The sequence below is a fragment of the Xenopus tropicalis genome, chromosome 8 (assembly GCF_000004195.4).
Source record: "Xenopus tropicalis strain Nigerian chromosome 8, UCB_Xtro_10.0, whole genome shotgun sequence".
Classification (NCBI taxonomy): Eukaryota; Metazoa; Chordata; class Amphibia; order Anura; family Pipidae; genus Xenopus; species Xenopus tropicalis.
In genome coordinates this window covers 82,679,125-82,692,472 of record NC_030684.2, presented here as the reverse complement: position 1 = coordinate 82,692,472, position 13,348 = coordinate 82,679,125, and the positions used below count along the sequence as shown (strand labels likewise).

Here is a 13,348-nt window from a genome sequence, read left to right as displayed (position 1 = left end):
CAACATGTTGCTCACAAGCCACTGGTTGGGGATCACTGTTTTACATGGTAAATCAAAAAAGAATAAGATTGTGTAAACTGATTACTGATGGAAAGCAGTTCCATGCTAAAAAAGTAATACACAGAGGAAGGAAGAGTTGACCTAGAGGTTAAGTGATGTGGAATCTCATGCTAGTGACCCTGGTTCGATTCCCTGTGGCAACCTCTTGCGACACTGGACAAGTCATTTAAAGGAGAAAGAAAGGTAAAAACTAAGTAAGCTTTATCAGAAAGGTCTATGCAAACACAACCATAAGCACTCACAGAAACGCTTTCAAAAGATACAGGATTTCTTGTTTGTTTGTTCTCACGCAGCTCTCTCCTCTCCTGCCCCCCCCCCCAGGAATGCTAAGGACTCCCCCCCCCCCAGGAATGTGGATCTGAGCCAATCAGCAGGAAGCATCCTCATAGCCTTACAAACTGAGCATGTACACCAGTCTTGGTCTTGGTGCAGGAGCAAGGCATTATGGGAATTTTCTTTACAGAGCTCAGTGTTTTTTTTCCTATGAGGCTTCTGATCATCTGAACAAGGGAGATATGGGAAGACTTAAGGGCACTATTGAGACAACTGAAGGTATGCCTGCATCTTGAGATTAACTCTTCATTAGCCTTTCCTTCTCCTTTAATCTCCTGGTTGTTAGTATACTTAGTGCACCTGTAATGGCTGCCTTACTAGCTGTAAAGTACAATGAGTTCCACGAGAGAAAGTGCTATATAAAAAAGATACCTTATCAGCCTCTTTGTATGATAATCAACATAAACAAATAAATAAAAATGATCAGTTATTGCTGAATTTTAAAAACAACCTTTCCCATAACCCATAAAAAACCAAGATGAGCCAAAGAGAATCCTTGGTTTTTTGAATGTCTATGTGTACCAACAAATATTCACTGTGACATAGAGATCACCAACTATATAGATTATCAGTATTGTCAGGGGCGGATGAATGCAATTCCTAGGCTATAGGGCAATCAGGGGCCCCTTGCACCCTCTTGAAAAAGTGCACTTATTAATGCACCTGCGTGGGAGAAGAGAAGGTGGTAGGTAGGCAACTTAATTAAGCAAGGAAGGAGGACAGATCATCCATGCACGCAATGTGTGAGCCCCCGAGCTCTCTATGCCGGGTCGGGTTTGGAGCGTGCCAGCGTACATTAAAATTTGAAGAGGGTACAAGGGACTCCCGATCACACACTTCTTTCTTGCCTGACTACATCTCACAGACCAGATGCATTACTTTACTAATAGTTCATAGTTCAATAGTGTCATTTGCCACCCTCTGCCACAACACAGCAGCTATCCTTCAGCCTCTCTCTTCCTCGCTTGGGAACTCTCCCTCAGCCACTCCATTCTCTCCACTGTGTTTGGCAACTCTCTCTCTACCTTTCCATTCCCCCACCATGCTCAGCCTCTATCTCTTCCTCCCCAGAGGCTGTGGGCACTGGGTATGTGCCCAGGGCCCTGATCCATGAACAAATGTTATGTTCCAGGCTAAAATAATTTAATCAGTTTATTAACCTTTTGTGTGGAACTGTGTCAACTGTACCCAACATCTTGGGTAAATCGCATCCACTAATGTGCCAATGTCTAGGCTTCTGCTCACCTTCTCACAGATCTTAAATTTGTTGGCAAGATCTATTAAATATAAAACCATGCTGCCACAAACCCACAGTATTCAACTCCATAAGTTACCTGGTTACCTACAACTGTTAAACAAACTAACAGCCCCATCAAGAATTGCCATTCTTCAGTTAATGCTTCCATCATCCTTCATACATACATCTGGCAAATCTGTTGGTCTCACAAAACCTCTCTTTTCCCATTTTCTAAAATCTTTTTTTACTGTTACCCAACTCACTCTGCCATCAACCTGCAGTGATTCTCCACTACCTGTCCCAGCTAGATCCTGCTCAATAAAGCAATAGACTCTCAATATTGTACATTTTTAAAAAATCCGCTTCACAATAATAAAATAAACAACCCACACTTTTAAACAGTATACAAATAACAGAAGTGAATAAGGCAACAAAAAAGAAAAAAGACCAGTATCTTCTATTATCTGTTATTTTAAAACAGGGATCCCCAGTAGTGATGAGCAAATATTTTCAGCAGGTATGGATTCGCAGTGAATTCCTGCATTTGCAAATTGTTATGCGAAATTCTGTGCAAAAGGTAACGGTCGCGTCAAAAATAGCTACGGTTGTGTCAAAATAGGCATGGTCACGTCAAAAAAAGAAAAAAACGTTACGTCAAAAAAAGTAGTGCGCATTGAGATGCACGCTACCCATATTTCACAAATTTTTCATTGCTTGGACAATTTTCCCGTAGTTTTGCAAATTTTTCGGCAAAGCGAAATGGGATAGATTCGCTCATCACTAATCCCCAACATTTTTTACCCGTGAACAACATTTAACTATAAAAAAAAAGGGTGCCCAGTAAGGGCTATGATTAGTTATTTGGTAGCCCAATGTGGACTGGCAAAATACAGGCAGCTCTGTTTGGCAGTACACATGGTCTTTATGCCTCCAAAACTTGCCTTTAAGTCAGAAATTCAAAATTGAGCAGCTGCTTTGAGGCCACTGGGAGCAACATAGGGGTTGGTGAGCAACATGTTGCTCATGAGCCACTGGTTTGGGATCACTGTGGGTTAAAAATAACAGATAAAATAAGATACTGTTCTTTTTAGTTGCCTTATGCAGCTACCACTCAGTTAGCCAGCACAATTAAGTGCCTCATTCTGTTAAAGGACTGCTTTCCTATGTCTACATCCTGCCAAAGCCTATGGACATCTCTCCTCTACCGGTAAATGTTACAAGTATTCTGCCTTATATTAATCTTAACACTTTAACCATTGTTTTGTAGTCTGCAGGACATGGCTATAATTAAAATTCTTGTGCCACACATGTGCATTTTTATAAATTAAATCTATAGGTGTTGAAAAGAATGAAATTTTTAAATCAGTCAGCCACCAGGGTCGTAAAATAAATGCAAACAGGAATTTACCTAATTTGTTATAAATATACTCAAAGTATTCTGCACTTCTTTGCAGACACATTTTCATTATATTCACAGATCCAGTGAACACAATCTGTAAAATGCAGGTGATTTTGCAAAGTTTCAACATGATGTGCAATTCTTCTTATTAAATAATTCCTAACTATCACAAATCTTTATTTTAGTCTCACCTGCTGAAAGCCACAGCAATCACATGGGCAAAGTCTGGCACATGGGTGAATTTTGATCTGAATTTTCCCTTCTTTTTGAGCACGACCAGCAAAATACATGCGTCCTTTCATAGCTCGCCGCCTGCAGTTCATGACAGGAACATTAAAGATATTAATGAAAACATGGGCTGAATCCACCTGACAGTCAAAACAGGCAGTATCTAATGAGTCCTGGCTAAAGGTGGCCATACACTGTAAAATCTGCACATTTGTTAAGGTTCTCAAATGAGCGGATCTTCACCCGATATGCCAAACTGAGGTGGGCGATATTGAGCTAATTCAATCATTTGGACCTAGGGCCAATTTAAAGGCCAGATATCGGTCGTGTAGGCCCATCAGGGGTGCCCATACATGGGTATATATGCTGCAGTATTGGTCTGAAGCTGAAATCTGCCTGTGTATGCACAGATGTAGTGTTAGAAAAGTAGTAGTGAACTTGAATGATGGGAATTGGAATTCCATATCCATGAAATGTCAGTTGCAGTGTCACTATACTAACTGTCTGTTCCAAGAAGATCCTGTGACAGAACACTCTAGTAATTCAAAGTTTCTATTGTCAGAAAGAAATTCCCATTGTCTTCTCTTACTTATGAATAAGAGAACTTCATCCATAATAAAGCAAGCCTCTTCTAGACCAAGATATCTGGATACTATATTAAAATATTGGTAATTATGGGATGTGCAGGAATTCTAAGTAATAGTTGTTGGGCTAGTGAAAGCCAGTAAAAAATGTATCTAGGGACAGAAATGGCATGAACAGAGTCTAGGAACAGGGTATATATGGATAACATGATGAAGGACAGAAGTGAGAATGAAGAGGGAATGAGGATAAGGGCGAAGACACATAGGGTGATTAGTTGTCGCAACCTTTAAAAAAGTTGGTTGTGGCAACTAATCAAGGTGACTTTCCCGCCATAGGTTACTAAACAAGGCCCTGTGACTAATCGTGCGCTGGTTGCGCTGCGCGGATTAGTCGCCACATGTGTCTTCGCCCTAAAAGCTTGGGTAAAATGGATACGCAGATAATACCTGGAGATTAGATAAACTAATAACCCCCAGTAGAAGGTACAAGGAAATAACATAGCAAAGAGAAAATAACCATAATTTTAATTTTATCATAAATAGACAATATAGGAATAAAGGGGATATAAAAGGGATGTGCTTTAAACAAGTAACCCTGGATAGAGAAGATAAGCAAACAACCCTGAGGACAGGGCCGGAACTAGGGGTAGGCAGAAGAGGCAGCTGCCTAGGGCGCAACGATTGGGGGTGCCAGGCAGGTACCTCTCCTGCCTACCCCAAGTGCTACTTTGTCATTGCCTCTGCCTCTTGTCATTAGCGGTGGAGGCAATGACCGATCTAATCGCACCGCCCCCCCCCCCCCCCCCCGTGCCTCCTCCTGTGCTTTGGCGCGCATGCGCCGTTCGGGGGGCGGGGAGGTGGGCGGAGTTGGCTGACTGGGTTGCCTAGGGCGCCCGGTCGGCTTGGCCCGCCCCTGCCTGAGGAAAGGGAATGAAATGGGAAGTTATTAGAATCCAGGTTGTTTTCTCTGGAAAAGAGGCGCTTGCGAGGGGACATGATTACTCTGTACAAGTACATTAGAGGGGATTATAGGCAGATGGGGGATGTTCTTTTTTCCCATAAAAACAATCAACGCACCAGAGGTCACCCCTTTAGATTAGAGGAACGGAGCTTCCATTTGAAGCAGCGTAGGTGGTTTTTCACGGTGAGGGCAGTGAGGTTGTGGAATGCCCTTCCTAGTGATGTGGTAATGGCAGATTCTGTTAATGCCTTTAAGAGGGGCCTAGATGAGTTCTTGAACAATCAGAATATCCAAGGCTATTGTGATACTAATATCTACAGTTAGTACTAGTGGTTGTATTTATAGTTTATGTATGTGAGTGTATAGATTGGTAGGTGGGGGTTAGGTGTGCTGGGTTTACTTGGATGGGTTGAACTTGATGGACACTGGTCTTTTTTCAACCCTATGTAACTATGTAACAACAAAACAAAGACCTAAGCAGGGTATACCCATTACTCAGGGAAGGATGAAAGTGGGCTTGTGTGAACTATAGCAGTGCAAGCACATTGTACACCTCAATAAAATCTGTATAAGGATTCTCTCAGTCTGCTTTTTTTTCTGCTTTCGTGTTTTTCAGGCCATCTCAACTCTGCTCCCTATACTTGCACTCAGACAGAAGCTGTACATTTCAGTGCAGATACACAGGGTTGTAGAAGGGAGCGCACCCGCTTCTCTCAGCCTGCAGACTGAGAGATGTGGAGTAAACACTGTGTGTGCCCATGGCCTTAAAAAAACAGTGAGGTTTCTCCATCTTACCTCTCTTTATCCAGCTTCATTAGGTGACGCACATCATAGCAAAATTGGACATCTGTTACAGTGCAGCTGGGATAGGCCTCACTGCAACATAGAAGAGGGTAAACATTCAGGAAGCTTATAGAATGTATCTCCCAGCTTGTGTGTAAGCTTTAGGGCTCTGGCACATGGGGAGATTAGTCGCCCGCGACAAATCTCCCTGTTCGCGGGCGACTAATCTCCCCGAATTGCCATCCCACCAGCGAAAATGTAAGGCGCCGGTGGGATGGCACACAATGCGCAGGCGATTTCGGCAAATCGCCGAAGTTGCCTCGTGAGGCATTTTCGGCAATTTGCCGAAATCGCGCCGCCGCGTGTGCCATCCCACCAGCGACTTACATTTTCGCCGGTGGGATGGCAACTGATAGCAACTCTGGGAGATTAGTCGCCCACGAACAGGGAGATTTGTCGCGGGCGACTAATCTCCCCGTGTGCCAGAGCCCTTAGTGTGGGTGTCACATAATATTCATCTATGTTACAGAGTGCTTTTTTATGACAAGGTTAAAACAAAGGACAATTGGACATTTTGTCTCCTACACTTTCTGAAATACCTTTTCTAAACATTTACTTTCCTGCCGGTAAGTCAGTCAAATAGCATAACAAAACAAAATACATCAATATTTTTACACAATTATGTGATTAGACTGTTTTACCCACAGCAATTTTAGTGTTCGGCAATGGAGGGGTATTGCAGGAATTTTGTCATTCATTTACAAAAGAATCTGTCAGTTATTGCCCTAAACAAAACCAACTTGGTCACCTGCATTCAGACAGATTTTCCAAATGCCATATTAATTTAGTTGCCACTCTGTGAGCAGGCTATACGAAATCATTAAGCCACACAGTAAGCATGCAGTTTCTTTATTAATTTAATTCAACATCTAATAGATCAGTTTGCAATAAAGTTTGCACAGAGAATTATTTTGCACGTGGTTGTTTTGCGCATGCAAATTTTGCACTGCTGTGCCCCATCTTTCCTTTTGGGATTCACAGTGAAATGCGAATTGAGCATAAAATACAATTGAGATTGTGCGTGAATATAGCGCCAATTTTCACTTGGATAATATAATTTCACAATTTGCAATTTTTTCCACCACCAATGTTGTGGTGTAATTTGGACACAGAGTGTGCACATAAATATTTGCAATTTGCGAATATAAAAATTTCCACATTAAATGCACCAGTCTTGTCCAGCTTTATAAATATAAATACGGGCAGGGCAAATATGTTCACTGTGCAAATAATTCTGTGCTGCACAAATTTTATAAATGACCCCCATTGTTTTTATTTATCCTCACTACTAAACATTTGTGTACTTTCCCTTTATCTGAGCAAAATACTTACTGGAAATGTTTAGTAAACAGTGATGCATCTGAGATCTCGCTTGGGATTTTTGTAATCATCAGTGTTCTTGCAACCTACAAAAAGGCATGATAAGCATTAAAGGAATACTGTCACGAGAAAACATGTTTTTTCTGCATTAAAATTTCCAGCATTGAAATCCATTTTTTAAAAGCGGAAATGTTTTTTTTTTATATTTAATTTTGAAATTTCACATGGGGCTAACCATGTTCATTATTTCCCAGGGTGCCAGAGACATCTTCTGCTCTGATCAACGTCAGTCACACTTTAAAATTTCCAGCATTGAAATCCATTTTTTAAAAGCGGAAATGTTTTTTTTTTATATTTAATTTTGAAATTTCACATGGGGCTAACCATGTTCATTATTTCCCAGGGTGCCAGAGACATCTTGTGCTCTGATCAACGTCAGTCACACTTTAGTGCTGCGCTGCAAGTTAGAGTGATAACAACCCCCTCCCTTTCCCCCACCAGCAACTGTTCAGCAGAACAATGGAAAGGTAGCAAGACAGCAGCTCATCTACCACACATGTGGTAGATATCAAAATAGCATTCAATAGTAAAAAAAAATCCAAGTCCAGCTTGGGACTTGGAGTAGGAAAAACAATAGGTGATCTGAAAGCAGTTCTAATGTGTAGCGCTGGCTCTTTCTCAAAGCTCAGAATCAGGTACAATGCACTGAGATGGCGCCTGCACACCAATATTACAGCTAAAAAAATATACATTTGTTGGTTCAAGAATAAAATTTTGAATGGAAGAGTGAATTATTTGCTATGTAAACAATGTAATTTAGAAATAAAATCTACACCAAAAAAAATCATGATAGAATCCCTTAAAAAAAAAATCATCCGATTGAAAAAATTGGAAGGAGGATTCCAAGGAGAGAAGTGCCTGGCACAGAGTAAGGACAGAGCCTCTGCATGTGACAGGTGATACTGGAAACATAGGTGGCAGTGTGGAAGAACAAGGCATTAGAAGAAGGGTGAAGAATTTAAAAATGTTAAAAAACTTTTAAGCCAGCCTGGCTGAAGAAGTCTGTATCTTAGGAGCACCCAGTTTCTGTACAAGAAAAGGTGACAATAGGACATACTCTACCATGGAAGAGCCCAAAGACTTCAGTTGGAATTGCTGAGAATTGGTTTGAATGGAAAGGCAGAGCTGTGTATGCAGTTGCGCAGTACTTAATTTGAACATTAGGAAAAAATGGCCCACATTAAAGGAGCTGTTCACACAGTTTTTTGAGTTTGGGTGTTTTTATATTTATATAGTGCAATAAATGTTTATTTTGTGTATTCTTTTCAAAATAGAAAATAATTTTGATATTATTACTTAGGGTGACAGGTCCCCTTTAATGTTCAAGTGGTTTTTAGTAGCCCTAAATATGAATTGTACATTTTGCTGTTTCTTTCTTTTGCGTTTTAGTCTGGCACTCAGTAATCCAGGTGCAGACTCTGAGCTGTTACAATTGGGTACCATCAGGTACCAGGCACATCTGTAGAACATTAGTTACTATTATATCAATTTTAGCAGCAGATCGTTATCTCTGGGATTATGGTCAGCAGGGCAAAAGATAAGAGATGTAGCAAGCAATGTAGCAAACTATAAGTAATTACAGAGTCAGTGTAATTCACAGAATTGCTGCAGTAAAAACATGAGAAGGTAAAAATCTTTACATGGAAGATGTTGGAAGATAAACAACCCCTTTAGGTTCTACTAATAAAATGTAAAAATATCACAATGGCACAATTTGACACTGATGGAGAAGAATCCAATGTTTCTGGAAGCGCAGAGATTTTGTTGAAAAGTTGCATTGCTGCAAAATTGGAGTGGCAAAGATTTAGTTGATTGGTAGGGACAGAATATTGCAATAGTGGACACAGCAAACATGTAAGATCAACCAAAATGTGTTTTTGGGAACATTACAGCTGTGTAAAAAACATATTTGGTAGGCCCAGGAATTTTAATCCTGCAATCCTGTTGGTGGAAAAATACAGAGCCTAATACTGCTAGGAGAGGAACAGCCAGGTGTCAGGTGTTTTAAAAGAGTCCTAAATCTGTGAGAGCTACTGGTAGAGTGTGCATTTTGCAGAAAACTAGACCTAGGAGCAGATTTATCAAAATGTCAGTTTAGAGCTTAATACATAAAAACTCAACCACCTTCTAGTCATTCCTAAGGAATTTTTAGAAGTGTATTTATCAAATGGTGCGTTCTAGCTTTCACCCATTGATAAATACGCTTCTCAAAAACCCATAGGAATAAATAGAACATGGGTGAGTTTTTATGTATGAAGATATAAACTCACATTTTGATAAATCTGCCCCCTAGTCTGCTGGTGCAGATAATTAGTGAATGTTATGTAATTTGTTGATGCACATAAATAGTGACTGTTGTGTATTTCTTACCTTGTCATCCTCTTTGTAGTGCAGTGAAGAGGTATGATGGCGCATACACAGCACTGAGAAGAGAAAATAGACAAGTGCAAAAACACTGTGCAGCCAAAGGAAACGATCCCTAGAAGAAAAGGAACATCTCTATTGAACAAAGAGCTACAGGCCTATATTAAATATAGTCATGTAGTGCATATCTCTACTTACTTAGTAGGTACATTGACGATGGTGGTTCGGCCAAACTGAGCTGGACTGTCACCTACGGAAGGGAGGAGACAACTAGAATAATTACAATGTTGCTGTGTGCAACAAAAAAACAATTAAGAAAGCCTATTCTATAGGAATAAATAAATAAAAACAGACCATGTGCTGTGTACCTTAACTCTACTTTTATTTGAGCATCACCAACCTAGCATATCTCCAGAGAAGTTAACAGGCAGTATGATGGCCACTGAGATGCAACAGACAGCCAGCAGCACCACCAGAAGATGACGTTGATAAGACAAGTACGTAATAGCATCTGATCCACATTTACTCTGAATCTCCTCATCCCTGAAGAAGAGAAAACCACAGTTTGTCTCAGAACATTTTTTTTACAATGTAACTATTACTAAGTGCATCTTCCCTAAATAGTTTCTGTGTTCTCCATCTGGTTAGCCCTTTTCCCTATAAAACGTAAAAATTTGTTGGTTGTCAGTTGTCTAATTTTTTTTTCTTTTGGTATATAATGTTGAATTTTAGTCTGTTCTGCAGGCAATAAAAGGGAAGGATTGCCTTTAAAAAAGATTTCATTGTTGAAGACAGCTATATTCTTAGACAATCGGTAATCGGTCTTCATTTTTACATTTTTTTTGTTTGTTTCATTAAATACTGACATTTTTTTCTGCAGTATTGGGGTTTGAAATTACAACTTATAACCCAGGCAACAGATGAGTAAGATAGGGACTGATTAACTTCAGGGAAATTGTGAAAATTGGGTGAAAAGGAATGGAAATAATAAAAATCTGCACAGTACAACTGAGAGTGATTATGGTTGGGAAGAAGGCTGCTAAAAGAAGCATGTGATGCTTGGGGTCAAAGTAGTTGTAATGTGGTGTTTACTTTCTATAGCACCTATTTGTTACCCTTCAAACTTCCATAATTATGCCCTACGTAACACTGCTGTCAAGTCTTGACAAGGTCCTTACTTTCCAAATCCATAATCTTTTCCCTGTCATCTCTTCCTTGGTCTCACCCATCCCTGCCCTAGTCTGGTACTCACTTCATTTGATAAATGGAGCTGAGCCAGGAACACAGGCCCTACAGATAGGGAGAAACAGAGATGGTTATCAGACTGTACCAGTTCCATCATATCCAAGCACATAAATATTTATTCATTATGTATATGTTTAATTTTTTACAGTTTGCATATTTGTTCTCAGTGGAATATAGTTTTATTTAGTATTTGACACGTTTTCTTGTCGGTAACAACCCAAGTAATCCACATAGTTACATAGGGTTGAAAAAACACCAGAGGAAGTTGAAAGCACATAATTTCACTCAAAAATGGCCACGCCAGGTGTTCCTCACAAAATTTCTGACAAAGGAGTAAAAAAACAATCAGAAGAGTTGTGCAAGAGCCAAGGATCGCTCGCAGAAAGAGTTCAGAAAGACCTTAAACTAGCAGGTACAGTTGTTTCAAGTAATGTACTCAACCGGCCTGGCCTCTATGCATGCTCACTGTGCAAGACTCCACTGCTGAAAAAAAAGCATGTTGAAGCTTGTTTAAAGTTTGCTGCACAACATTTGGACAAGCCAATAAAATTTGGGAGAATATAGTCTCATCACCCCAAATGCACCATACCAACAGTGAAGTTTGGAGTTGGGAACATCATGGTGTGAGGCAATTTTCAGCATATTGTACTGGCAGACTTCATATAATTGAAGGAATTATGAATGGAGAAATGAACCAGGATATTCTTGATAAGAATCTGCTGCCATCTACCAGGATGCTGAAGATGAAACGAGGGTGGACATTTCAGCAAGACAATGATCACAAACACACAGCCAAGGAAACTCTCAATTGGTTTCAGAGAAAGAAAATAAAGCTGCTAGAATGACTCAGTCGATCACCCGACTTGAATCCAATTGATAATCTATGGAAAGAACTGAAGATCAGAGTTTACAGAACTGGCCCCGGAACCTTCAAGATTTAAATTTGTGTGGAAGAATGTTCCAAAATCCCACCTGAGTAATGAATGCGACTAGTTTTTCCATACGTGCTTTTATACTAAGTATCAAATACATTTCAGTAAGCCTGTTCAATACTCATTTCCTGTGTCATGCAACTTAATTTATGGATTTATTATTTTTTATTTCCTTGTATATGTGGATTACTTGGGTTGTTACCAACATCTGGTGTAAATTTCATGTCAATACGCCCTTTAAAAATATATTTACTGAGAAAAAATTTGACATGTTCAATACATGTTTCCCTGCTGTATGTATATATATATATACACACACACACACATACATACATACATACATACATATATATATATATATTTATTTGTTAGTGTTATCTGAATATGGTTAGAATCTCGTTTTCTCAAATTACGGGAGAGCCATCTTTCATCTGATTTTAATCAAACAGCTCTAATTAATCTATTTCAATTTTTAAAACTAAGATATAATCCTTACAGGAAGCAAAACAATTGCGCTGGGTTTATTCATTTTTTAAATTATTTTTTTTAGTTTATAGATTATGGTTATCCAAATTATGGGAGGACCTATACCTGTATATATAAATATTATAACAAAGAGGGAACATGCCTGTCAGTTGTAATGCAACATAAACCTTCAAGTAAAATCCAGCACTCACAGGTCTTTTTCTAGGGCTCTGGTACACGGGGGGAGATTAGTAGCCCGCGGCAAAACTCCCTGCTCGCGGGCGACTAATCTCCCCGAGTTGCCTTCCCCCTGCCATCCCACCGGCGAACATGTAAGTCGCCGGCGGGATGGCAGACGCGGCGGCGCGATTTCGCGCAAATCGCCGAAAAAGACTCGCGAGGCTTTTTTGGCGATTTCCCGAAATCGCCCCGCCGCAATGCTCGGGACCAAGGGTATTCCAGATAAGGGGTCTTTCCGTAATTTGGATCTTAATACCTTAAATCTACTAAAAAATCAATAAAACATTAATTAAACCCAATAGGATTGTTTTGCATCCAATAAGGATTAATTATATTTTATTTGGAATCAATTACAAGGTTCTGTTTTATTTCTACATAGAAAAAGGAAATCAGTTTTAAAATTCTGAATTATTTGATTAAAATGGAGTCTATGGGAGACAGGCATTCCGTAATTCTGAGCTTTCTGGATAAGGGGTTTCCGAATAAGGGGTCCGATACCTGTACTAACTTAGGCGCCAAAACTTTTGTACATGCCACTAGTACTTTTTTTTGTTTGTTTGTTCCTATGTTTTAAAGTTCATGAAATAAAATGTGCTCACAAAGACAGAGATAAAGTGCGAGCAGTGTTTGCCATCAGAGCTTATAATAAACATTTTTTTGAAAGTTCTTTACAGTTGGGCCCAGTTTACAAAATGTATGAGTCCATGTGTATGCACATGCACAGACACACAAAAAAAACCTCAGTTATTTATCGAATATTTTCTGCCCTGCCTCTGTGCCTCAGACATGGAGGGGGGACAGGCAGTTATATTCATTTTCCAGGCAGTAACATTCACAACAATTTATAGATATTAGTGCACTCCTCTCATCCCCCCTTCCTCTTCACCATCTATAATTGTGTATCCCATTCATGGGCATGGGGTCCCATTCTGGCGCATAATAAAAGATTTTGGTATAATGCAAAGCTTGTCTTGATAAAAGTGTCCACAAAATGCTGTGACTGTAAATTCCTAGACCAAACAAAAAAAGATTTATGTAATTTATATAGTGCAGGCAATGTTTATTTTCCTGTCTAGC

At 39.7% G+C, this 13,348-nt stretch overlaps 1 protein-coding gene across 4 annotated transcripts in view; it reads right to left on the bottom strand.

The window, feature by feature from the left end:
* tmem63c (transmembrane protein 63C) overlaps positions 1-13,348 on the bottom strand; it is a 44,936-nt gene that overhangs the window by 17,522 nt on the left and 14,066 nt on the right. For all 4 annotated transcript variants that reach the window (XM_012967787.3, XM_012967788.3, XM_012967789.3 and 1 more), the window contains 7 exon segments: positions 10,642-10,679; positions 9,790-9,932; positions 9,588-9,639; positions 9,396-9,504; positions 6,978-7,051; positions 5,598-5,678; positions 3,221-3,341 (listed from right to left, as the gene is read on the bottom strand). In XM_012967787.3, the coding sequence (XP_012823241.1) occupies positions 3,221-3,341; positions 5,598-5,678; positions 6,978-7,051; positions 9,396-9,504; positions 9,588-9,639; positions 9,790-9,932; positions 10,642-10,679 (618 nt within the window).